Below are 27,616 nucleotides of genomic sequence, written 5' to 3' on the forward strand. Positions count from 1 at the left end.
GGTCTGTCTGCAAGCTTGCCTGCCTCTACGTGGCCCTCATTCTGCATGATCATCAGGTGACTGTCTCTGAGGATAGTATCCATGCTCACTAAAACAGGTGGTGTAAAAGTTGAACCTTTTCAGCCTGGCTTGCTTGCAAGGGCCCTAGTCAATGTCAACATTGAGAGCCTCACTTGCAGCATAGGGGCCAGTGGGCGTGCAGCAGGCCTGCCCCTCTATTGCTGCTCTCAGCGAAGAAAGCAGAAGCAATAAAAGATGAGTTTGATGAGGACCTGGGCTTTGGTCTTTTTGAATAAAGCTCTCTTGCAACATTTTTTAAAAGGCTAAACTCTTAGAAGGGGAAAAAGGCCATGAACTTAGAAGTCTGTGGAACCCATAAACCATGAATAAATCAGAGGACCAGGCGGGGGAGGTTGATGCCTATAAAAGGATTATGTTGGTGCAATAATGTTCTATATAGTTATAGTTATGTTCTATATGAATTATGCTATTCATACTTCAGGGACCACTGAAGCAAATAAGACAAAAATGTAGCAAACAAAAACACCAAAATTTAGTTTTTAATAGTTTTATTTCAGGTAAAAGTGCATTTCTTAAAAATGTTTTAATATCCAGTTTCAATTGGCAAGTAATAACAGTCAACTCTCAATGATCATGAAAAGTTTTACTGTAGATCAGATTTTTCCCTCCTGACACAATTATAATGGACCAGAAACACTAACTAGAAGTGTGCCTGCTTCAGACATTGTATAAAGTACTACACAATCAAATAAAACTGACTGCACCATTATTTCCCATCTACTAGTGCAGATAATTGGAATGAACAAGTACTTCCGTTAAGTTTTAACTTAAGTCATTTTTAAGACTTATCAAATATAAATACTATGTATGCAACATTAAGCTTTCTTAGAAAGAGTTTACCAAGTGATGGGGAGAAAAATATTACAAGGTTAATAAATGTTGGCTTTTATCAGTCTTTTTTTAAGTGCATACCAGTCAAGTCTATCCACAGGAGGTAGTGTTAAAAACAACTTATAACTCATCAACTCAAAGCAAACGCCATATACCCCAAGTCATTTTAAAGGTGCCATCTAAACTATTAGTGCCAGATGCCTTTCCCTCAGAACATCAAGGCCCCTTAATATCATGGCAAATACATCACTATGGTTTTCAGAACTTAAGTGTACTTAAACAGTACTAGTACTTCCTAAAGTATATGTATAATCCAAGTAAAAGATAAATGAAACCACGGGAACTTGTTCTATAAAATAAAACCCAATGGGGTAACATAAATTAAGTAATGAAGACCTCATTCTCAAGAGAAGCAACTAAATTGACTAATATGCCATGTAGAAACAAAACCATCCTTTACACATGGGATCTACTACTCTGTAAAGAGCCAAATCGTAAATGTTTTAGCTGTGGCAAATCATACACTACTACTAAATTCTGCCATTGTAGTAGGATAGCAGCCAAAGACAATATGTAAATGATCATGCCAGTTCCAATAAAATTTTGTCTGGACACCAAATTTTTTTTTTTTTTGAGTTGGAGTCTCACTCTGTTGCCCAGGCTGGGTGCAGTGGCACACTCATGGCCACCCCAGCGTCTACCTGCTGGGTTCCGGTGATCCCTCTGCCTCAGCCTTCCAGGTAGTGTGCGCTACCACGTTCTGCTACTTTTTTATCTTATTGTATCGATGAGGTCTCAACAAGTTGCCTGGGTTGGTCTTGAACCCGCGAGCTCAGGCAACCCACTTGCCTCAGCCTCCCAAAGTGCTGGGATTACAGGCTGAGCCAGAGCCCAGGCTGGACACCGAAATTTTAACTTAACATGTTTTGATGTGTCACAAAACATTCTTCTTTTTCAACTATTTAAAAAAAATAGAGACGGGCTTGGTGGCTCAGCCTGTAATCTCAGCGCTTTGGGAGGCTGGGGTGAGTGGATTGCCTGAGCCCGCGGGTTTGAGACCTGCCCGGGCAACTTGGCGAGACGTCATCTCAAAAAATTAGCCAGGCATGGTAGCGCGTGCCTGTAGCTCCAGCTACTCAGAAGGCTGAGGTGGAAGGATCGCCGGAGCCCAGCAGGTCGAGGATGCGGTGGCCGGAAGCGGCCACTGCATTCCAGTCTGGGCGACAGAGTGAGACTCCAACTCAAAAAAATTTTAAAAAAGTATATATATATATAGAAACCAGTCTCACCCCATATACATACAGTACAAAAAATGTGATAAATTAGTTTACTGACTCCTGCTATGAAAAAACTTACCAGTTAAGACTGCCATCCAGTCTCTATGCTCAAAACTGATTTTGCAGCCGGGCTCAGTGGCTCAGCCTGTAATCCCACGTCTTTGGGAGGCTGAGGTGAGTGGATTGCCTGAGTCCGCGGGTTCGAGACCCGCCTGGGCAACTTGGCGAGACCTCATCTCTACAATAAATCAAAAATTAGCCGGGCGTGGTAGCGCACACCTGTAGTTCCAGCTACTTGGAAGGCTGAGGCAGGAACGCTGGAGCCCCCAGCAGGTCGAGGCTGCAGTGGCCAGGAGCGGCCACTGCACTACAGTCTGGGTGACAGAGTGACGGGTGAGACTCCAACTCAAAAAAACAGACAAACTGATTTTGCTCTTAATTCTATTTTCTTTTGGAAAATTCTTATTTATAAAAATACAAAACTGATTCTGCAGACACTTGCTCACTATTCAAAGATGAATCAAAATATTCATTACACTAATTCCATTTTCAGTTCCATGACATTTTATTTTCAAGATACTTTCCTATTCATATATTTTATCCATTTGAGAAACAAAACTGCCTTTTGTTGGAAACTACCTATTACTGCTTATGGGGAAGCAGATTATTAAATTATTAAATGTACTTTCAAATAATCACTTGGGGTAGTTATGAACATCAGTTGCAGTACTGTGTTATATATATAGAACAAGCTTTAAGGAACCACTGGCTGGCAGCTATTTTCAAATAACATAGGCTTGTCCCTATTCTAAATGTACTATGCTTTAAAATTTTGGCTCAATCTGCCTTTTCCTTTCTTTTCACCTTATCCCTTCTCAGTGCATCAATCTCAATCAGTATATAAGCATGATGTCTGGTAAACTTATGAGATTATCTACTATTATACCAGGAGTGCCCCCCAAAAAGTATACACATCTTAATGTTTTATATATTACTTTTTGAAGATGAATTACGGTAGTAACGATGGTAGTATGATGTTTGCTAAAAAGAAAGCATTCAAATGAATGCTAGTGTCACCATAAGACAGGCAGGACAAAGAAAATGGTGGAAACACAGTCACACAAGGAGCGCAAGACCATTCTGAAGTGGTATTTGAAGTTTGAGAACGTTGTGGAAGTACAATGACAGTGGCAGCATGCGCATTCAACAGAATCTCCAACAAGCATAACTGCACACTTTCGTGATAAGTTTGAGAGGCAAGGTTACTGTGTATGATGTGCACAAGGGAAGATCTGGGAGGCCTCACACAGCAACAAGTCCTGCAGTAGTAGCTCACCATAATCAGAAGTGTCTGGACACTGATGGTAGCCACTTTGAGCACCTCTTGTAACTGCAGAAGTCAAACATGATTTGTATTCATCTTGTTATGGGTATATACTGAGCATTAAAAAGTTTTCTCCTTCCTTAAAATGCGTGTACATTTTTTGGGCATCTTCTGCTTATTAGCACACTGTAGCCAAAATTATTCCCTTTGCTAGAATACAAAGGTTACATAGACATTTTCCTTACTTGTGACATCAATAACTGAAAATACTGCCTTCGGTTTTATAGTCTCAGGTTAAAGGAGGAGTTATCTTTTATTCTAATGGTATTTTCCAGGGGAGTAGACATTTATAGCATACCATGTCCTGTTTGGTTTTAACTGTTCTTTGGAGAAACAAAAGTTTAGTATATGCAGGAAAAAAATGGTGAAGATCACATTAGAAAATGTAACATTCTATTTCAAGAACTAAATATTCTCATAATTCTGTTAGACCACTGTATTAAATATCTATAAAAATCTTCAAATTTGGATGACAGAGACTTTTTTTTTTTGAGTTGGAGTCTCACTCTGTCACCCAGACTGGAGTGCAGCAGCATGCTCCCGGCCACTGCACCCTCGCCCTGCTGGGCTCCAGCGATCCTTCTGCCTCAGCCTTCCAAGCAGCCAAAACTACAGGCACATGCTACCATGCCCGGCTGATTTTTGATGTATTGTAGAGACAAGTTGCCCAGGCAAGTCTCGAACCCACGGGCTCAGGCAATCCACTCACCGTGGCCTCCCAAAGTGCTGGGATTACAGGCTCAACCACCAAGCCTGGACAATGACAGAGATTTTAATGGCTATTTTCAAAAAGTAATATATAAAGGGTCGCACATAACAGACATATCACTAACTGGAACCATCAGAAACCACAAAACCCAACTTGTTTTACAAATCAAGTTATCAATAAATTTTGTTAAAACAAAAACTTAAAACCCATTACATTTTTGTTAGTGTTTTGAATGAGGGAAGTCTTACAGAGTATGTAAATGTGAGAGAAATCTAACATCTTAACAGAATCCCAAGGGAAATTCTCACTTTCAGAGAATCAAATTTTTCAACTCCATCTTTTAAATGCTACTTTACAATGAAACAGTTTTCAATCTTGTAACTTAACAAAGGTTAAAATATAAAATGAGTCTATCTTCAGACATGACTTCATTACAGCACTACTAATTTAACTGCAAAATTAAAATTAGGGATAGTCTCTATTTTCTATGTTTATTAATAAAATAATCATGACCCATAATAGAAGACAAGATTTATTTAGAGACAATGTACTTATAATTGAAAATCTACCTATAATTGAAAATCTTTTATATTAACAAAATGAGAATACAATACACAAATACTCATGAAAAAATACTTTATCTGATCTGCTTTATTAATAAGGTTTTTTATATAACATGAAATCCTTAACTCTTTTGTCTATTAAAAAGTAAATCTTCCATATCTTAAGGCTTCAAAAGAGGCAAAATTCTACCCTTAACTTTAATTTTTCGAACTTTAGTATGAAAACTTCAAAACAAAGCGTGTATCCCCAATTCATAAACTTTAAAAACTTATAAAAGGACTTATATCTGCTTGGGATATCATATGTAATTCGTATCCTGAAGCCTCTTAAACCAACTACAAGTGCAGTCCACAGATGTCAGTATATGTGTGGATCACCTGAAAGTGAAATGCCTCAAGACCCATTACAGACCTCGTGAATCAGAATCTGCATTTTATAGCACATCCAAGTTTGAGAAGCACTGTGTTAAAAATCAACACTTCACTCTAACGTTTGTAAATAAAGTATAAAACCTTTCCAATGGCTTAGGGATAAAACGGACACAGGTTGCGGCAATGAGAAAACACAGCCTCCTCTCCCCAGCCAATCCTTAATCAAATAATGCCAATAATTGCTATTTTATAGCCTCCTACCCTACCTGACAAATTCTCTCTCTAAAAATCAATTATGAATAATCTGAGGTGAAACCTAGACCTTTCTTACTGAATTAAAATCAAAATTAGGCCAGGTTCGGTGGTTGAGCCCGTAATCCTGTGCTTTGGGAGGCTGAGGTGAGTGGATTGCCTGAGCCCGCGCAGGTTCAAGACCCGCCGGCCCAACTTGGCGAGACCTCATCTCTACAGTAAATCAAAAAATTAGCCGGGCGTCATAGCGCACGCCTGTAGTTCCAGTTACTTGGAAGACCAAGGCGGAAGGATCACTGGAGCCCAGCAGGTTGAGGATGCAGTGGCCGGGAGTGGCCACTGTACTCCAGTCTGGGCGACAGAATGAGACTCCAACTTAAAAAAAAAAAATCAAAGTTAGAAGGAATGGCATTAAGGGAAAATATTAACTCATTCATACACTTTCTTTTTTAAACAGTATTTATTTTTAATTATTCTTATTCCTTTACCTTAAAAAAAAATCAACAACAGAGGATCGTTTAAGCTCAAGAGTTCAAGACCAGCCTAGGCAACACAATGAGACCTTGTCTCTATAAAAAAAATGTAAAAAATAGCAGGGTATAGCGGTGTGCGCCTGTAGTCCCAGCTACTTTGGAAGGCTGAGATGGAGGCCAAGGCTGCGGCAAACTGTGATCATGACACTGCAGCCTGGGCAACATAGTGAGACCCTGACTCCAAATAAAAAAACACCAACCAACAAAACTTCACTTATAGATTCAAAGCCCCCAGCATTTCCTCCAATTTTGTTTCTAGCCCTACCACGTATTCTTGACATTTCTATGATGCTTAAATATGTAACAGAGGCTGGATCCGATGGCTCAGCCTGTAATCCCAGCACTCTGGGAGGGTGAGGCAAGTGGACTGCCTGAGACCATGGGTTTGAGACCAGCCTGGGCAACTTGCTGAGACCTCATTTCTACAATTAAAAAAAGAAAAAAATTAGCCAGGTATAGTAACGTTTGTCTGTAGTTTTGGCTACTTGGAAGGCTGAGGCAGAAGAATCGCCGGAGCCCAGCAGGTCGACACTTGGGCGGCTGTGAGTACGTCACTGCATTCCTGAAATACTGAAAATTTAAATCCATTATAAAATCCATCTTGATTTTCATATCTATTATTTCATAGATATGAAAACTTATACTACACTCTTGCATGCCACTAGATTTTCTTTTGAGTCATGCTTGGTCATCCAGGCTGGAGTACAGTGGCATAATCATAACTCATGGTAACCTCAAATTCCTGGGTTCAAATGGTTTTCTTGCTTCAGTCTCCTGAGCAACAAGGACTACTGGTGCTGCATCTCAAATGCCTGGCCTCAAGTGAGTCTCCTGTCTCAGTTTCCCACAGTGCTGGGATTACTGGTTTGAGCCATTGCACATGGCTTCTTTTTAACAACACATAAGAAAATTAAGAAAACACTATGTGCCTTATGTTTTGGAATCTCTGAAAAAAGATTCAATTTTAATAGTGAAATACAGTGGAAATAATCAAAGAATCTGAATGTTTTGCTATTCAGAAATTATTTTGGGGAGAATCTGCAGAAAAATTTAAGGCTAGAATATTGCAAATAAGTTGCCTCAAATATATGCCTACAAATAATAGCAAAATAAAGAATTAGCAAGCTGCTCTTTGCCTCCAAAAAATACTTTAAGTACAGTCATACTGAACTACAATGTTTTAAGAATACCTGTGCTTGTATAACATTCAGTAAGTTAAGTAAACAGTAATCATTTTGGTCACATTTTCTGCTATGCTGCTCAGCTTCCCAAGAACTTCAACCAGCAAATATGTTTAGTTCACACAAATGTTAAGGCATGTAGCATGAAATGAACTAATTTTAACTCTAAACCCTGTGAAAATAATTTGCTCCTCCCCTTACAGTCCCCAACATACACCCCCTTCTTCTTCACAAACCCTATACACTAAATACTCATGTGCCCCTTTACTGTTAATCATAACTTGGAAAATAAATGAACAATGTAAAGCACATTTTTCTTAATTAGTATTTTTCACTTAGTTATTTCTTTAAGTTATAATCTTTAGTTCAATTATCCTAAAATTTCTTTGTAAAGTGATCCTTGGTACATGAATATTATACTTAGACAAGAAAATAGTTACAATGATGATGGATTTATGATTATGAAAAAATAAACAAACTTTTATAGGGGCTGGATGGAGGTCCCCGATGAACACAGGAGAACTAACTAGGCAAAAGGTTAAACTTTCTATGACTTGCTGAAGAATGTGCACCTTTCTAAGGGATTTACTTCTGAATAATGTGAAAACTGACATCAGTCACTCATTCTATTCAGAGAACAAGTGAGATATAGCCTCAGCTTAATAGACGAAACAAATATGGGAAGTCAGGCACTAATGTTATCTGGTAATATTGATAAACATTTTAATTACATACATCCTTTCTTTTTTTTAAGCTAGGCAAAACAAACATATATAAAAAACAACAGTTTCAAATTTCTTCCAAAGTAGCTTTTAGATGTAGATGAAAAAAGCGGATAAACTCTTAAATTTCTTACAGTCCAAGTTGCAGTGAAAATATTCAAACTAACTTTCCTTGAATAAATGTAACGAGGCACACTTTCTAGTGGCTAATATCCTCTTCCAAACCAAAAGAAATAAGAAAGGGTATGGATAGCAAAGCTGTCATGTAACATTTTCTCATTACCACAGTTTTACTCGTTCTAGATACTTTTAGAAAATAAACCCATATTAACTATTATCTAAATACAAAACTATGTTTTATTTGTAGACACGAAATCCTACAAACATCTACAGCAAGCCCATGAAGCACTTCTACCATCCATACTGATATCTCAGTATTTAGTATATACAAAATATTTCTATTAAACAGAATCAAAGTATTCACAAGAAGCTGCAGAAAAATGCAAGCAACTGATGAAGACTGAAATTTATAAATTAAAACCATTGTCATCTATACATAATGTACAAAGTGAAGCATTTAAAAATCAATACTATATGTCTCATAAGAATACATTTTCACAGTCAAATGCTGCCACACAAATATTTGCTAATGCAAATGAATGGAACCTTAGTAAATACCGCATTAATGGTTTAATATCCGGAAGTTGAAACTTTTGGTATTTTTCTTGAAAGCTGTACAAAGTTGACATCTATAGGAAAAGTTCCAATTCTTTTGCATCTCACTTGAGGTGTTTTACCTACCAATCAGACTTCCTAAACCTCAGACACAACAAATATGAATTAAAAAAAAACAAGTATAAACAGTTCAACATAATTCAAATAAAATTTCTCAATTTTACTTTACATTTTTTCAACGTACTTTACGTTTCACCAGAATATGCACATGCTTGAGTTTTAGAAAGTGTGAAATAAAATGTATACTCATGGTTTTTAGTTTTTTCTTTCATTATTTCAGTAAGATAATTAAATTTCTTGAAAAATTATGCACAGCAGTCAAAAAAATACATTGTATGAAAAAAAGATCTTACATAATGAACTTACAAAACTGAACTTACATAATAAATCATTTTCCTTCAGAGTTTGAAATATTATCAATTCTGCAAACAGTCTCTTCTTTGAAATTGTGCTATTTCAGAATTTATCAATCAAAAATATCCAGTGACTTTTTAAAAAAACAAAAAGCTTCAATTTTCCTGGGCTGGTGATCTCCAACGGGACTGTAGATTTTTTATTATAGAATTTGCCATACTACCTAGTTTCTCATGCATTTCAAATAGCTGGTTTCCTGAATAATTATGTAGATCTTCTGAATCCAGTTGAAGAGCAAGTGCACTAATCTGTGCAACAAGATTTTTGGATAATGGAGTCTCTAAAGTAACAGGATCAATCAAATCTAAAAGACAAAAAAAAAGAAGAAAAAAAAAACAAAACCACACAAGTTAAAATTAAGTTATTTGCATCATCTTTCTTAAGTTAATCAAAAGTTTAGGGGTCTGAGTTTCAAATTTAGAGAGCATGCTGAGGTACCCTACTTCTCTAGAAGGTGACAAAAGAATCTATCATTCTGTGCTACTACAGAAATGGGCAAACGACTTCATTTTTATTAACATATCTAGAACAGAGTGCATACAGTTATGTCCTCATTTGAGATCTTAATGGCCTAGAAGCTGACAATAAGGAAATAACAACTGGACACACTTGCCATCATTATCAGTTTTTTTAAGAACACATTTGGCATCAACCACAAAAACAAAGAAAAAGTCATGTGTGGTGGCTCATATCTGTAATCCCAGCACATTGGGAGGCAGAGGTGAGAGGATTGCCTGAGCCCAGGGGTGCAAGACCAGCCTGAGCAACATGGATCTCATCTCTACAATACATCAGAAGATTAGCCGGGTGTGGTAGCCATGCGCCTATAATTCCAGGTTGAGGCTGCTGTGGCCATTAGCATGTCACTGCACTCCAGGCCTGGGTGAGAGAGTGAGACTCCAACTCAAAAAACAAACAGCCTGAGCCCAGGGGTTCAAGACCAGCCTGGGCAACTTGGTGAGACCGTGTCTCTACAATGTATCAAAAAATTAGCCAGGCTTGGTAGCATGCACTTGTAGCTCCAGCTACTTGGAAGGCGGAAGGATTGCCTGAGTCCAGTAGGTCAGCGCTGGGGTGGCTGTGAGTGTGCCATTGCACTCCAGCCTGGGTGACGGAGTGAGATTCTGACTCAAAAAAACAAACAAGCAAACAAACAAAAAAAGCCTTGAATTAACAAATCATGGTCAAATCCAACTAAAACAAAAAGCATAACAAAACGCTTATTCAAGTCAGCTAATAATCTAAAATTTATCCTGCTTTGCTAAAATATACCTGAAGCAAGTCGTTCTTCATCAGGACACAAGGACTTATTTTCTATTCCATTTACTGTTTTCTCAGAAATATCAAAAACTGGAATCTCTTCTAGTCCACGAGATTTCACCTTGATTACACATTCAGAGCAGGAAATAAAAGAATAAAACACAACATACTGAAATTTATTTTTAATAATAATGTAAACACTGGGAAAGAACATTGTGTGGAACATATGCTCCACATGCCCACCACCAACTGACTTGGCTAATCTTCCTAAGAAACTATGTTCTACTGATGACACACAAAAAAATTATTATAAAATATCTCTTGAAGAGATATCTGCAATATTCCATAATATCTTCCTCAGGAAATACAGCCATGGCAGCTAAGAAAATTACATTATACTTCTCAAGTTCAAGAAAGTGGAGTTTAAATAATATACATTTCTTTTTGAAGAACACATTTCCTAAGTGATCCTAGGACCTACGGAACACTGATTGAGAAAATACTACACTCAGAACGTTAGAATTACCATATGACTCAGCAATTCCACTTCTAGGTATTACCCAAAAGAACTGAAAACATATGTCCATATAAGAACTTGTATACCAATGCAGCAGCATTATTTATAATAGCAAAAGGTAGAAAACTCAAATATCCATCAACTGATAAATAAACAAATATGGTATATCCAAATAATGCAATATTAGTCATTAAAGAAAATGCTATTATAACACATGCTATATCACGAATAAACCTTGAAAATATGATAACTGAAAGAAGTTAATCACAAAAGATCATAAGTTGTATGACCCTACTTTTATAAAATGTCCAGAACAGGTAACAGGTCAGAATTTCTTCTGGGGTGATCATAAAATGCTCTAAAATTAGATCATGGAGATGGCTGCATAACTGAATATATTAAAAAGTATTTAACTATACATGTTAGGTGAGTGAATTTTATGTAAATTGTATCCCAATCCTGTTAAAAAAATATTTACTGTGTGTGTGAGTATATACACACATACATACACACTAGTTATATATATTATATATATCTATAATATATATAATATATATTACTAGTAGTTTCTGGCTTTCTCTTGTAACTGGTTAACACTTCTGGGGGGAGCAGAATTGGGTTTTCACCATGTTGCCTGTGCTGGTCTCAAATTTCTGGCCTCAAGTAATCTTCCTGCCTTGGCCTCCCACAGTGCTGGGATTGCAGGCATGAGGCAGAGCAGGCCCAGCCAGCAAATGTTTTTAAGATTACAAATAAGTAAACATAAAACAATTACTTTCAAGAATACAACAGAAGTCTTCAGTAGCTGGCACACCCCAGTTGGAGAAATTCTGACAAAGAACCCTGCTTTCATGTGCTCAACTGGTAAGTAACTGCAAAATGCAAACATTCTATAATCCAGAAATATCTGAGGTCCAAAACACTTCTGTCCTAAGCATTTCAGATAAGGGACACACAATCTGTAGTGTCAATGGGCAAGTCGAGGCTGCGGTGGCCGGGAGCGGCCACTGTACTCCAGTCTGGGCGACAGAGTGAGACTCCAACTCAAAAAATGTCCATAATTCAAAATGTTTATGTGCAAAACGTTGATAGGAAGAACAAGTAAGAAAAATAAGCCACAAATGGGCTAGATATTACAAATTTGTATGTTTTTTTGTTGATGTTTAGATTCTTGAACATCTAGGTTTTAGCAAGTAGTCATACAATCACCCACCAAATGGTGGAAATAAAAAAGGCAGTAAATCAGAATTAAAAGAATAAAAGGCAATTAAAAACCAAATCACCAGGTATAGTGGCTCACGCCTATAAACCCAGCACTTGGGGAAGAGTTAAGATGATTGCCTGAGCTAAGGGGTTCAAGACCAGCTGGGCAACATGGCAAGACCTCATCACTACAATAAATAAAAAAATTTAGCTAGGCATGGTGGCACACACCTGTGGTTCCAGTTACCTCAAAGGCTGAGATGGAAGGATCTCCTGAGCCCAGCAGGTCGAGGCTACAGTGGCTGAGAGTGAGACTGCACTCCAGCCTGGGTGACAGTGAGACTCTGACTCAAACAAACAAACAAACCTGGGGTGCATTACAAAAAAAGGACAGAATAGGCCAGGCGCAGTGGCTCATGCCTGTAATCCCAGCACTTTGGGCAGCAGAGGTGAGAGGATTGCCTAAGTGCAGCTCTTCAAGACCATCCTGGGCAACTTGGTGAGATCTCATCTCTACAATAAATGAAAAAAAATTAGCCAGGTGTGGTAGGTAGAATGTGCCTGTGGTTTTAGCTACTTGGAAGGCTGAGGGAGATGATAGCCTGAGCCCAGCAGGTGGAGGCCGTGGTGGTCATGAGCGTGCCACTGCACTCCAGCCATGGCAACAGTGAGACTCCGACTCCAAAAAAAAAAAAAAAAAAAAAATTTAAAAATAAATAAGCAAATTTCTGTGATTATAAAGTGATCTTTTAAGTTACTCTTGACTTGGGGAAAGGCACCATAAAATAGGCTTTTAAGCAAGAACAGTTTAACAAACTTCTGCAATTGTATTGCTAGATCATTTATTAACACATATTTGTAACTAACATCTAACTTTTTTACCTGCTGTTCATGATAAACTCTGAGAGCCTTTCTTACATTTGATACTTTTGGAGAACGAATAGGAAGAGTTTTTATCTCAGAAGGTGTAAGAGTACTCAAATCACCAATTGTTTTTATATTCTTGGCTCTAATGAGCTGTCCCAGGCCTCTTGCCCTGAACAAAAGAGAAAAATGAAATATAATTATACAGTTTTATCTATATGCTATTTTCAGGAGCTTATCCAATCTGAATTTCTCCATTTAAGCTCAATAACTGGGTTTATTTATATAGGTCCATCTAACCCACAGTGAGGACAGGCATATGTATGTTTAATTTAAAATAAAATTTGAGGCCAAGCACAATGGCCTGTAATCCCAATGCTTTGGGAGGCCAAGGTAGGAGGATTGCTAGAGGCCAGGAGTTTATGACTAGCCTGGGCAACACAGCGAGAACCTGTCTCTATTTTTAAAAAACAAAAAATGAGAAAAAAAATGAAATGTGTAAAATAAAACTTGAATCAGATGTGAATGCCTGGAATAAGCAATAGCACTGGAAACATAATGAGCCTACTGTGTGTTGTGTTTTATATACATTTTTATTTAAGATAATTCTTAGATTTCCATAAGTACATATAACTGTTTTCTAACTGTGGTTGAAAACACAGGTAGGTAGGGTAGGAAGAAAAAGCTTGTTATGCCACTAAGCCCAGTTTTACCTACAGCTTGGGTTCCTCATTGGTTTTTTAATCTCTCCTAACCTACACACCCTGTTTAATGTTCCCTCTCTCCAATAATCAAAAATGAACTCAGTATTTCTATAACATTTTACTGAATCGTTAAATTACTCAGTTTGAGAACATTTCGTCTCTTACTGGAGTTAAGGCAGTTTGCTAATTTAATTAAAGAGAAATTATCTCTAGGTATCCAAACTACCTATGGTAATCTGGAATTGTCTACACATAAGCATTTAAGTTTCCAAGACTGAAACATCAAGGAAACGACCTTTTAACATGAAAAAAAACAAAACAAATCACTTCATGAACAAATTATATATATATGAATCTCATGCATCACTAACATTATCTGTGCAATTTTGGTGGTAATTTCTGAACACTTCATCTTATAAAGTAGAAATGATATTCATATTCCTTATGGGATTAAGTAAGATAAAAGAAATGGTTTAAGCAAGGGACCTAAATATTAAACATATATTTATCTTACTATATTAAAATAAAGTCTTCTCATATTGCCCTAGCTAATCTACCTTCCCAGGTGCTTTTTCAAAATAAAGTATGTGGGAGAAGTTAATGCCAATCACTTCTAGACATGAGACCTCCACCATTCAAATACTCCCCTTAAATAAATATCATTTTGGAATATAAACCAGAAGCCCTAATAACCACTTACCACATGTTTGACGTAATCTGAGGTAAAATGATGTCAACTGGTGCCACACAGTTCACCAAAGCTGGGTAAACACTTTCTGTTGGGCAAGGCATGGATTCTTTGACCATTTCTGAAATCTTAGAATGAATTTCAAAAGTTAAATAGAAGTCACCTGACCAAACATGAAAATAGAATAAGTTACATGAAAACTAAAGCACTTCTTACTAAACACTTCTTTGAGCTCTTAAATTTAGGGCTACGTGATCCTGGGGACAGAAATCCTTTGGTTGAAGTGGTATTATGCTAAAGGAGAGAAAAAAAAACTCACTCAGAACCCTAGATAGCTGTAATCTTAACAATTTTATTTTCACAACTTAAGACTGCAATCATTTCTTTAAAATTTAAGAAAACAAATAATCTACTATCTAATCAATCACCTGCTGAATCATCATTGCCTCTCACCATCTCTTCATGTAGCAGACAAAAGAACTATATCCAAACCATTTATTGTTTCTCAAATACTACTTTTATGACTGTACACATATATGCATATTCTAAAGCCTATAGCTTACCTTAGATTGTGCAGTAGGAGAGGTTTTAACACTTTTTACTATGGGAGAACTATTTGAAGAATGGGACCTAACAACACAGCATCGTCTATCAATGTCATCTGCCAACCCTGCTTGGTATATTGGATCTGCAAAGGAGACACGACGAACCTGAAAACATAGTTCACATTTTTACTTAAATTTTGAAAATTTATTTTTTAAAATGGCACCATAAATTCTCATTATGGGTTACTCAAAACCAGAATGTGGGTTTAAAAGCTTAATTTATTTCACTAGAAGCAAATTGCAGTTGTTCTTCCCATTGACTGTTTTTCCAAGTAATATTGTTCAATAACAATTCATTCAAATTATCTATGTTGTAAATGGTCTGCATAATGTAACACCAAACACTGTGAAATATGGACAGTAACTTAATGAAACTATGTGGCAGTTTAAACTGTATAATGTGATTCTAATAACCTTACTGGATTATACTAAACTGAATGGGAAGAAGACAAAGAGGTAAAAACAGAAATAATGGGCCCCCAATATATCTTACTAATCTTTGTTCTAAACTATTTGAGGGTATCATCAGAGTCACAGACATTGTAAAGCAATTTGTGTCTTTCTGAGCCCCAGCTTGAAGTAACTTTGGCTCTTCTAATCTCTTATAATTATGTTCACTTATTCAGCTATTTGATATTTATAAATACACATTAAAGTACTCTTATCAGTAATATGTTTTTATACACATCTTCTGTTCTTGATTCCTAAGAATGGGCAGATTCATTCTTTCTCTACCTACTTACCTCCTACCTATCTATCTATCTCTGGTCTTGATTCCCAAGAATGGGCAGATTCTACATGTGACTGAGTATATGTGTGTATGTATACACAAACATCTTATCTGGTATAGCAAACTACAGTATGTTGTTCTGTTGCCTAGATATTAAGTATGAACTACTATCAAACAAAAACAAGTTAATTTATATTAACAATCTAAAATATATTAAGACACCAATCTCAATGCAAACTACCTTCATAAATTTTTCAATGGCCTATTATGTTTGAGATACTTACATAACAAACAAACAAACCCAGAAACTGAGTAATAACCTCAATACAAAAGAAAACAAAACAGAAACTCAAGGGCTGGGCACCCTTCCTAAATAATCTCTGAATCTGCAGAAGAATTTTCAGTACATCTTCAAAAGCTGAACAGTTAAGAATAATAGGAACATGGATTGAGAAGTTTTTGCTGGGCATGGTGGCTCACGCCTATAATCCCAGCACTCTGGGAGGCCAAGGTGAGAGGATTGTCTGAGCCCACAGGTTCCAGACCAGACTGGGCAACTTGGTGAGAACTCATCTCTAAAATAAATCAGGGAAAATAAAATAGCTGGGTGTGATGGCGCATGTCTGTAGTTCCAGCTACTTGGAAGGCTGAGGCAGAAGGATTGCCTGAGCAGAGTAGGTGAAGGCTGCCGGTGGTCATGAGTGTGCCACTGCACTCCAACCTGGGCAACAGAGTGAAACTTATACTCCAAAAAAAAAAAAGTAGTTCTCAAAATACGTTTGCTGACAGCAAAAAGCAAGATGTTATGTTTATATATACATGGTCCTACATATAAAGTGTATTCTACAGTAAATAGTAGATTAAAACTTAAAATTAAGTTATGGAATGTCAATATCATACCTTAGATCACAAAAACTGATAAAGATACATCTTGATAATTTTTTTCCCTTTTAATTAGACACGGTCTGCAAATAAGTTTATATAAACACTTATATAAAACAGCATGTCCCAGCACACACCAAGTGCTAAACTTGCTTTATCAATACTGCCTGAGTTCATAAATCTGTTTCCTCATATATTATCATATGAGGAGCATTAATAACCATGAGTCATCAATTTTTCCAAAAGTGAACAACGTGCATAATTACATAAAGATCTTTACTACTGTGAAATGAAGGAATATCTAAAGGGTTTCAATCTGCTTTTTTCAACATCTACAGCTGAGTGTGGTGACTCACACCTATAATCCCTATTCTTTGAGAAACTGATGGGAGAGAATCTGCCTGAGGCCAGGAGTTCAAGACCAGCCTGGGCAACTAGGAGAGACTGCATCTCTACAATAAATCAAAAAATTAGCTGGGCATGGTGGCACACACCTGAAGTTCCAGCAACTTGGAAGGTTGAGGTAGAAGGATCATGGGCCCAGCAGGTCAAAGCTGCGGTGGCCGTGGTGTTCTCCAACTTGGGTGACAGTGAGACTTTGACTCAAAAACAAACTTCTCTTCTACTTGTCCTTTCCCCTAGCAACCATGGCTAATAATCAAAATGAGTGGTCATATAATTCTATTTTGTCATTCATCAGGTGTTACTCTATAGCCAAAATATTCCCAAATACTGGGACCCTTAATATTCAGTCTCATTCCCCCTACCTTGTTAATGGGTGATGAGATCTCATCCTCTTGGGGTCTTTTTAGTCCTCTCTTTAAAATGCTGGTCGATGGAGAAGCCAAAGGAGACCAGACACAGCGTGTCTGCATGCCACTAGGACTGTCATTTGCTGACACAAGTAAAGGATCAAGTTCCCTTAATTTTTGAGGAGATGCATTATTATCTTCTATTATCAGTTCAGAGATAGCGGTTTCAGATGTCAGAGATTGTGATGGTCCCTCAACACTGTCTGAAATATGGTGAACTTCCTGCAAAATATTTCCCACTACCATCTGATTATTATCTAATTTTGTTTCTTCGGATTTAAGTTCAATATCTGTTTCAGTTTTATTTGAGTCAAATTTTTCTTCTTTAGTACTCATTTCAAGCATGTCAGAAACAAAGTTGCCAATTTCTGAATTTAATCTTTTGGTTTCAGCTTCTTCAGGCTTACTACAGGTTTTGATAGCTATGTCTCCATCCTCTGTTTCATTAACATGATCAGTTTCAGCATTCACTTCACCAATCATCGTTTCTGCACAATTTTCAACTTCAGCAACACTCATTTCTTTAGATGAGCCTAGATCAGATCCATCGTTTGTTCTTTCTAGTTCCCTATCTGCTGTTTGTTCAGAAACCTCAGGTTGAGCACTCAATTTTATTGGTGCAGTGTTATCAGAAAGATCAATACCTGAATTAAATTCCTCAGCTGTTGCCTCAGCATTCAGTTCTTCACCTGTGTTTGCTTCAGATTCATCACTTCTTTTACTATTTTCTTCTGTTGCTGATTCTCCAGAAATGTCCATTTTGGAAGTCTCTTGTTCAGAGAAGCTAGCTTCAGATTTATCACTTCTTGCATCCAATTCCATAGTTTCCACTCCCTCTAGATTGGATTCTGTCACTTTACATTCATTTCCTTCAATATTAAAACTCTCTAAGCCTAGTTCCTTTTTTGGAGTAGCTTCCAGTTTTCCAACTTTGATCTCCAAAGAGCACTCCTGTGAAGTAACTTTGAAATCCCCTAAACATGGGCCAACAGTTTTAAAATTTTCATCAGATGGCTCCTGACTTTCAGGAGACATTGCTTCACTACAATCCATATCACAAGTTTCCTCCTCAAAATTTACCATTTCAGAAGGAAGAGATTCTTGCGCAGTATTTGCTTTCAACTCAGTTTCAGATGTAATTAGTGAATCATTAATGGTATCATTATCCTCCTTGAGACTCAAGTGGAAATTCACACTGTGATGCTCTTCTACAACTTTTACTTCAGAAGACAGACTAGTTTTAGAAGTTTCTGATATAGTTACAGATGCTTGCACATCTGTCTTTTTTGTTTCACTAATCTTTACATCGCAATCTTCTGTGTTCTTCAACCCAATGAATGACTTTTCCTGAGGCTGTGATTTTTCTCCACAGCAATCACAACCTTTCGATCTCCTCACCCTCCTGCTTCTCTTGTGCTGGCATTCAAGTGTTGGAAGGGTATTTTCAGAAAGCAAAGAAATGTCCGATGCCCCTACTTTTGAGGAGTCTTCTGCACTACAATTATCAGAAGAGTCTCGCTTATGTAATCTTTTGTTAGCATTTCTAGTCCTTAGATTTGATTCTGGCACAGGTGGACTTGTAAAGGAATGTTCTGCACATTTGCCAGTTTTACTCTTTTCTTTGTACATATTTGATAAATCATCAGAAACTTGCAACAAATCTGAAGATACTGTAGAATCCCGAAGTACTACAGTATTACTTTCATCTTGCTTTTCACAAATCTGAGATTTTATGTCTATAGCTACTTCAGAACTTGCTTTATAATCATGTGTCTGATTTTCAGCTTTTATACATTCCTGTTTTGCTATTTTCTCTACTTGGTCTTCAATGTCAACACTGTCGTTGCTTTTGTTTTTCCATTTTCCAGATCTCTTCTTCCTAGAACTTTCTTCTTTTGCCTCAGAACTATCAGATTCTGAGTTTTCAATGCTGGAAAGCAAACCCTGAGATGCTCTTCTTGTTTGATATCGTGTTCGGCCCCTTATTGGTTTCTCAGAGGACTTATCTGCAATGTCCTGGGAACCATCTCCCTCAGACTTAATACTCTCAAGGTCTGGCTTTCTTTTATTTTGCTCAATTTCAGCATTAGCACTGGTTTCTCCAAAAGTCTTCTCATTTAAATTATTTCCTTTCTCAATTAAATTCTCCTGTACAGTTTGCTCAGAGATCAGTTTTTGCTTAAGTAACACATCATCTTTTATTTGCAATGGACTCTTCTGAAGAGATTTTTCTTCATCCTTACGTCTTTCCTTTTTTTGATTATTATTTTCTTTATCTTGGCTATCAATGGTAGACTCTATTATTTCTGAACGTCTTCTTGAAGATCGTCTAAGGGTTTTTTGATTTGAAGTTATCTGAACCTGACTATCCTCATTTACCATTTGATCTGCTGGTATTACCACTGGAGGTGTATTTTCTTTGCATTCCAAATTAATTTCCACAGTTTTCTCCTCTACAGTATTGTTTTCTGATAATACAACATTTTCTATAGTTGATTTAAGTTTTGTATCTTCATACTCCATTGTAGATTCTGAATAATTACCCTGATTATCTGATACACATTCTGTTTGATTAATCAAAACAGGGGGTTTATTTTCTAAGGCTACCATGCCCTCAGGAGATTCCTGAGTACTTCTCTCCTGCTCAGATCGCATTAGCTTAGACCTTTTATTCCCTGTTTGGTCAGCTTTACCTGATCTCCGGCCTGATCTCTTAGTTCCATTCACTATTTTTTCAGAATCAGATTTGAAAACAGTCACTTCTTTTTGCTTTGCTTTTAGTGGAGTATCTGCTTTAATTGTGTTTTCCTGGTTATTTTTCACTGTAACAGTTGATGACATATTATCCAAGGGGGATGGGCTAAAAGGTCTATTTTCTGAACCATCAAACTTCTCCAATGTAATAAAAGTTTGTCTCCGACTTGTAGGCTGTGAGGGAGTTCCAGAAACAGTAGCATTAGAAAGTGAGCTACTGCTGACAACTAAAGAATTATCTATATTAGATGTACATTCAGTTTTCTTTGTTTTCTTTGATGAAATCAAAGTATTGTTTCTGGCATCATTATTACTGGTTAGTATTTTTGGACTGGCTTCATCAACAGAACCACATTCATTATTTGAAAGGGAAGACTTTTCAAGATGTTCGTTCATACCACAGTTTTCCACGACATCTTGAAGAATGACAACGTCACTGTCCATATTCTCCCCCTGCACAGAAATATATATATATATATTTATGTATATTAACCAGAAAACAAGTTTGACTTTCTAGAAAAGTATAAAACTTTAGTAATTCAAAAGATAATCAGCAACTTTCAATATATTGCAAACATTCCAAAGTTAGTGGTATATGCCTATTAGTTTGTATTCTTAACTGTAAATATGCAAGCTGTAAATATTCAAATCAATGCAAGCCAAATACACTTATTTTAAACACCATACACACACAATGACTATAATTCTGCTAGTTTTTGAGGAGTTAAGAGATTTTTACAATTAAAAAAAATCTTAAAACTAATAAAGTGAAGACCTACAGACAACCTTCTAGCAGCTTAAGAGACTCTATAGTGGAAGGGTAATTCCAAAAACTCTGTAATGTAAAATATCAAATATACCTCACTCATTATCTTGGAATCTTCCTTTGCTTTTGTGGCTGAAGTAGAAATTTCCCTGAAATAAATAATTGTAGAAATTAAAATAGCTTTTATAATTACTTAAAAATTAATAAAGTTATAAAAGTGTGATGGTTTCCATACTTACAGAGACTCTTCCTGACTATACTGAGAAAATAAGGTATCCTGGGAAATATCCAGATTATTATACATGGTGGGAATATCACACCTGAAAAACAATTTATATAAGTAACTACAAAAATCTGATATTACTATACTTAGAAATTAAACTTACAATTCTACCAAGTTGCTTTCAAAAGCAATATAAAATCAAGACCTAGACATTTACTTTCCAGATTTTCCAAAAAATTATCTTCCCTTCCCCAGTAAAGGAATTCACTTCATAAACATTCAGTAAGTTACTAGGTAAAGTCATACATTATGAAATACATTTGTGTACCGTATATCTTTTGGCATTAAAATTTAGTATACACAGTATCTTTCTTAGTTTAAAAAACAAAGTTATAGTTTGCTACATGAACTCTAAATCAGAATAAAAAATAGCCAGTTAAGGATAAAAGGTCTACAAACCTCTTTGTTTTGAGTACTTCTTTTTGATGTTCAGTTAGTACTCTTTCCTTTGCATCTGTTCCTTCTGGAGGTATAAACACAAAGTCAGTAGACTTCTCCTCTTCCAAAAGAATTTCACTCTTTGCTTTTGGAGATGAAGATTCAAATTTCAGCTGCAGATATTTAAAAAAAAGTGTGAAAGAGAATTAAGATAGCCGACAAGCAGCAGCTAGAGTAATTTCTCTCAGGAAGTGAACCAAAAGAACAGAGTTCCTCAGCACTCTCAAAGAAAGGAGACGAGCAGCATATTCCACAATCGACAGACAAGCAGTTAAGATACACAGAATGCAAATAAGAGAAAAACTGATCAGTCTGCATTGAAACTACCTAGCCACCTGTATCACTGCATAAACCACGATCATCCTCCGGAAGCAATGGCAGAGGTGAATGAGGGGAATTCAGGAGTTCTGCGCTCCTGCCACAGAATCTGAAGGTCCCCTTAGCCATGTGGTACTCTAGTCCCTCACAAGAAATTGCTTTACCCATAGTAGTGTTCTACCAAAACCCACGAGCATCACAGGAAAAAAAGCGTTGAGTAGCCAGGTGCACTGGCTCACGCCTGTAATCCCAACATTTGGGAGGCAGAGGAGACAGGATTGCCCGAGCTCAGGGGTTCAATAAAATCAAAAAATCAAAAATATGAGCCGGGAGTGGTGGCATGCACCTGTGGTTCCAGCTGCTTGGAAGGCTGAGGCTGGCCTGAGCCCAGCAGGTTGAGGCTGCAGTGGCTGTGAGTGTGCCACTGCACTCCAGCTCATTTTTTTTATTTTTTGATTTTATTGTAGAGACAGGTCTTACCATATTGCTCAGGCTTGTCTTGAACCCCTGAGCTCAAGCAATCCTGTCTCCTCTGCCTCCCAAAATGTCAGGATTACAGGCGTGAGCCAGTGAACCTGGCTACTCAACGCATTTTTTTCCTGTGATGCTCGTGGGTTTTGGTAGAACACTACTGTGGGTAAAGCAATTCCCAGCCTGGGTGATAGAGTGAGACCCAGACTCAAAAAAATAAAAAATAAATAAAAAATAAAAAATCCAGCCGGGTTCGGTGGCTCAGCCTGTAATCCTGCGCCTTTGGGAGGCTGAGGTGAGTGGATTGTCTGAGCCCGTGGGCTCAAGACCCGCCTGGGCAACTTGGCAAGACCTCATCTCTACAATAAATCAAAAAATGAGTCAGCGTGGTAGCGCATGCCTGTAGTTCCAGCTACTTGGAAGGCTGAGGCAGAAGGATCACCGGAGCCCATCAGGTCGAGGCTGTGGTGGCCGGGAGCGGCCACTGCACTCCAGTCTGGGCGACAGAGTGAGAGTCCAACTCAAATAAAAAAAAAAAAACAACCAAAAAAACCTTGAGTAGCTGGTCTGGGAGGAAAGGGAAGACCTGATACTCTTATCTGCCCCAAGAGCAAATTCCTCTGCAGCAGAGTTCCTTGGGGTCAACAGCACTTTTACATTCTGAAAGCAGACCACCTGAGGCTATGGTGGGAGGAGATGCATGGGATTTATTGCCATAGCAACCTTCCATTCCTCTGGTAAATTCTTTTGAATAGCTCCTGCCCAACAGAGCAGCATTACCCCAGCAGCCAGAACTCTTTCCCAAGTCCCAGTGAGGCAGGCAATAGTGCACATAAGTGGAAGCTTGAGTACTTTCCCCCTCAATACTGCTCTCGAAGACTCAAAACACTGCCTAGGTAGGCTGGGTACTTTCTTGGGGAACCACAGGCCAAACAGAAAGCCCAAAGCCACCATCACAGCTTGTACTCTCAGGCAAGCGCCATCTCCTGGCCAGAGAGTACACCTGCAGCTCTCAAACTGAAGCTCGAACCAGTTAAGTAGGCAAAAGTTGCCAATATAATATGCCCCACATACAAGTAACTTTGGAGCTACAATGAATGTCATCTTTGTAAACGTTTGTTGCAACCAGTTTTGTTCCATCTACAGTTGCTACAAGTACGTATCAAATTTCTTTTTAAAAAATAATATTTTTGTTTCATTTTACCTGGACCAAGGTTTAAAGATTCTAGAGTAAGATTTATTGGAGGTCATGGGAGAAAGAATTGTTGTCTGAAAGCCAGTTAATTGGTAACTAGCAAGATACTCAGTTTCAGATGCGGTTAATAGAGATGTTTTACCTAGGCATTCTTCATCTATTTCTATTCAAACTATTAAGTTCTAAAATAACAACACAGTGGTCCTAAATAAAAGTTATAATCTCCCTCCTGTGCTATATATGTTAGTCATTCATATCTAGCTTCATTCTACCTCAAGTGGTTGCTGCCTAGAATACTACACATAATAGATGCTATGTATTACAGAAACTCATCTTTACAAAAAGAATCATCATTCAAGTCTTCTAGATTTCCATACTACCCTAGTAGTCTTACTAAACCAAATTCTCTTATTCTGCTGCAATCTCCTACACTTCATTTAGTCTTTGACAGCTTTTTTCATTGATTGAGAAGTTGTACGTCCTTGAGCTACTATATATTTTATCTTAAAAATTCCTTTGAAAACATACTTTGGCAGTTGGTTTTATATTTTCTCTTTTATCCTTTGTTCGTGCCAAAAAGGACTCTCTTTTTCCATTCGATTTTCTCTCCATGCCACTTATCTTCACATTTAATTGGGAATTTTCTGTCTGTTTCATTAAAAACAAAAACATTTCATTAAGTGCAACTGTACTACTTTGTTACTCCTTTTCACATTTTGAAAATTCCAGTCTAATAAATACTCATTTTGAATACTGTCAAATTTGATTATCCAGGCTTATTTAAAAAAAAAAAATCAAAAGAATGCAAAGAATCTCACTCTGTCACCTAGGCTGGAGAGTAGTAACACAAACACAGTCCCCGCACCCTCAGTCTGCTGGGCTCAGGCGATCCTTCTACCTCAGTCTTCCAAGTAGCTCGTACCACAAGCGTGCGCCACTATGCCTCGCTAATTTTTTGATTTATTATAGAGAAGAAGTCTTGCCAAATTGCCCGGGCTGATCTCAAACCTATGGGCTCAGGCAAATTCTCTAGCCTCTGTCTTCCAAAGAGCTGGAATCACAGCATGACCATGGCCAGCTATAATAGCTTTTTAACACCATTTAATGTTTTGAATTCTAAAAATAACACATAGCACATCAACAGTGCAAAGTGAACCAACTTAATGGGCTAAAATATTCCACTCACTACTAAAAATATTTCCGAGAGAAAATTCAAAGCCAAAAAGCTTTAAACATTAAACAACAGAGCGTTAATAAAGCAGGTATGATAGAAAATATTAATGCACCAAGCACTTTCCCCTCAACAGAATATATGGCTTTTATGGAACAAATTCTACTAAACAGGTCCTAACAAATCTAACAGTTATCTGGTGAAAATTTTTAGCCAAAACAAGATAAAGTACATAATTTTTATCCTATTATATATTTTAAAACAACAAAAAAGAAATACCTCATCTGTTCCAAAAGTTTTCTAAGGATGCTCCACCTCATGAATATCTAGTACCTCCAAACTCCTAGATCTTTAGGCAATAATCAAGTATTATTAGTAAAGGTATTATTAGTAAAAGGAACCTTGCTCCTAATTTGTGATATGATGGCATACGTTTTCTTTTTTTATAGAAGAAATGATAAGAAACAATGGAAAGAAATGAGAAAATAAAGGGTAGCTCTTGCTTAGAAATGGATTAGTACCTATTATTTCTAGCTTTGCAAAGCAGTAACTAAATATGTATTCTAATAATTATACCCTTTATACAACAGAACATATGAAATATCTGAATTTTAAAAAAACCAGTAATGAACAAGAACAGAGATTTCTATGAAAATCTCTAGTGAGAAAATTTTGCCTTTAATTCATGTATTTCAGGTCAGACAACTGACAACATGAAAAAATCCTATGTTACAAAACTCTTCTTCTATTCAAGTTCCACTTGTTTTTACTTGCAAGAAGCAAACTACTAAAACAACATTCCAAAGTTAAAAACAAACAAACAAAAAAAAGGAAACCAACTTACTGAATCAGAATATGGTCCACTGGATTCCTCCAACATTTCAACAGTTTCCAAACCAGGCAATAGAAGCAGAAATTTTTGTTTGGTTTGTCTTAGTATTGGTCTTTAAAAAAAGGACATAAATTTATATATCTTGAGTCAACTGGTGAACACTGATAATATGTTAACAACAGCACCTTAATTATAACTTTAGAGCAGCTACATACATTTGGCTTCTTACCATATATGTATAAATTGGGAAAATTAGACAATCTTTGTATTTCCCCCTATACTTCTCTGAATTTTATCATGGAAAATTTCAAACAAAAGTAAGATACTATATCAAGAATTTGTGTCTAGCTTGAATAACCATCCATTTCTGGCCCTTCTTGTTTCTTTTGTTAAAAATAACTTTAAGCTGGCACGGTGGCTCACGCCTGTAATCCCAGCACTCTAGGAGGTGCCAAGGTGAGAGGACTGCTTGAGCCCACGGGTTCAAGGCCAACCTGGGCAACCTGGCAAGACCTCATCTCTATAATAAATCAAACAATTAGCTGGGCATGGTGGCATATGCCTGTAGTTCCAGCTACTTGGGAGGCTGAGGCAGAAGGATCACCTGAGCCCAGCAGGTCGAGGCTGCCGTGGCTATGAGCGTGCCATTGCATTCCAGCTTAGAGTGAAATCCCAACAAAAAAAAAAAAATCTAAATTTAAATTGCTTTTCTTGGTTCTTCAAAATCAAGGTTACTCTAAGAGAGGATCTCCCCCCCACCAAAAAAGGACCAAATATTAGTGATTATTCTGTACTCCAAAAGATAATATTTCACCTAAGGGAAGTCTATGTAATGACCCCTGTAAGAATAGTATGAAAGGGGAACCCCCCAAACCCCAGAATTATCTTTTGGGTAATTGTAGTACAGGGTTCCCCTACGAGGTATGTGCTCAAGGAACACACTGGCACCAGTGTACCAGCCATATCAGAGGCTGCGTTCAACTTTAGTGAATTTTTTAAAGAGATTCTTTCAACGCGTTTGCCCATTTCATGACGGGTGATTTGCAAGAGCAGCTGCCCACACCACACTGAGTGTTCAGCAGTTTTTGACCAAAATGGCGTAATCTCTATACCCAACCCTCGTTATTCACCTGATTTTGCCCCAGGCAACTTTTTTTATTTCCCCAGATTAAAAAAGTCCTCAAAGAGAAACGTTTTGCTGATGTGGAAGAGGTAAAACAAAAACTAGCAGAAGCACTAACAGACATAAACAAGATTGATGAGTTCAGAAACTGTTTTGAGCAATGGAAAAAATGCCTGGACACATCTATTTCACCAAACAGAAAGAACACTGAAGGTGACTAAAGTTTAACCGTGTTAAGAATACATAGCTATCTTATTTATCTTTTGAGTTGGAGTCTCACTCTGTCACCCAGGTTAGACTGCTGTGGCATGCTCACGGCCACCGCAGCCTTGACCTGCTGGGCTCAGGCAATCCCTCTGCCTCAGCCTTCCAAGTAGCTGGAACTATAGGCATGCACCACCAAGCCTGGCTAGTTTTTAAAACATTTATTGTAGAGATGAGGTCTCACCAAGTTGCCCAGGCCGGTCATGAACCCGTGGGCTAGGCAGTCCTCTAACCTCAGCCTCTCAAAGTGTGAGGATTATAGGCATGAGCCACTGTGCCAGGCCACATAGTTTTTTAATAAATGAATTCCGGGTTTTTGGTGTCACTGCCCTTGTATATTCCAAAGCAAAATATCAATTTACATTATCACAAAATAATAGCTGTATAGAAGTTTTGTTGTTAGCATACTTTAACTCTTCAGGATAAATCAACATCGGTACTTTAGCAAATGTGGCATTCCAGAACTGAGCACTCTGCTTTCGAATTTGTTTATTCTTGTGCAGAAATATTATGCATAATAGTGGGGAGAGTAGTTCAAGAAGTTCACTGTCGTAAGTTCCCGTGTAGCTGAACTGTAGACAAGTAACAATTTCTCCTAATAGCTTTTCTAACTAGGAAAAAGAAAAAACAAAAGCAAAAAATATACTGAGCGTTAACTCATAAACATACTGCTATTTCAATT

At 37.3% G+C, this 27,616-nt stretch overlaps 1 protein-coding gene across 1 annotated transcript in view; it reads right to left on the reverse strand.

Moving 5' to 3' along the window:
- Window positions 1-9,097: 9,097 nt before the first annotated feature.
- RIF1 (replication timing regulatory factor 1) overlaps window positions 9,098-27,616 on the reverse strand; it is a 73,996-nt gene continuing 55,477 nt past the window's right edge. Inside the window, exons 23-35 of the mRNA XM_021719067.1 lie at window positions 27,343-27,545; window positions 25,560-25,659; window positions 24,073-24,192; window positions 21,522-21,673; window positions 21,079-21,159; window positions 20,934-20,988; window positions 17,275-20,526; window positions 14,854-15,000; window positions 14,507-14,584; window positions 14,303-14,418; window positions 12,917-13,070; window positions 10,327-10,435; window positions 9,098-9,358 (exon numbers count right to left, since the gene is read on the reverse strand). Of these exons, the coding sequence (XP_021574742.1) occupies window positions 9,150-9,358; window positions 10,327-10,435; window positions 12,917-13,070; window positions 14,303-14,418; window positions 14,507-14,584; window positions 14,854-15,000; window positions 17,275-20,526; window positions 20,934-20,988; window positions 21,079-21,159; window positions 21,522-21,673; window positions 24,073-24,192; window positions 25,560-25,659; window positions 27,343-27,545 (4,776 nt within the window). The 3' untranslated portion in view covers window positions 9,098-9,149. The remainder of the gene's footprint in view (window positions 9,359-10,326; window positions 10,436-12,916; window positions 13,071-14,302; window positions 14,419-14,506; window positions 14,585-14,853; window positions 15,001-17,274; window positions 20,527-20,933; window positions 20,989-21,078; window positions 21,160-21,521; window positions 21,674-24,072; window positions 24,193-25,559; window positions 25,660-27,342; window positions 27,546-27,616) is intronic.

Source organism: Carlito syrichta, unplaced genomic scaffold (genome assembly GCF_000164805.1).
Source record: "Carlito syrichta isolate Samal-C Ts95f unplaced genomic scaffold, Tarsius_syrichta-2.0.1 Scaffold314111, whole genome shotgun sequence".
NCBI classification, from domain to species: Eukaryota; Metazoa; Chordata; class Mammalia; order Primates; family Tarsiidae; genus Carlito; species Carlito syrichta.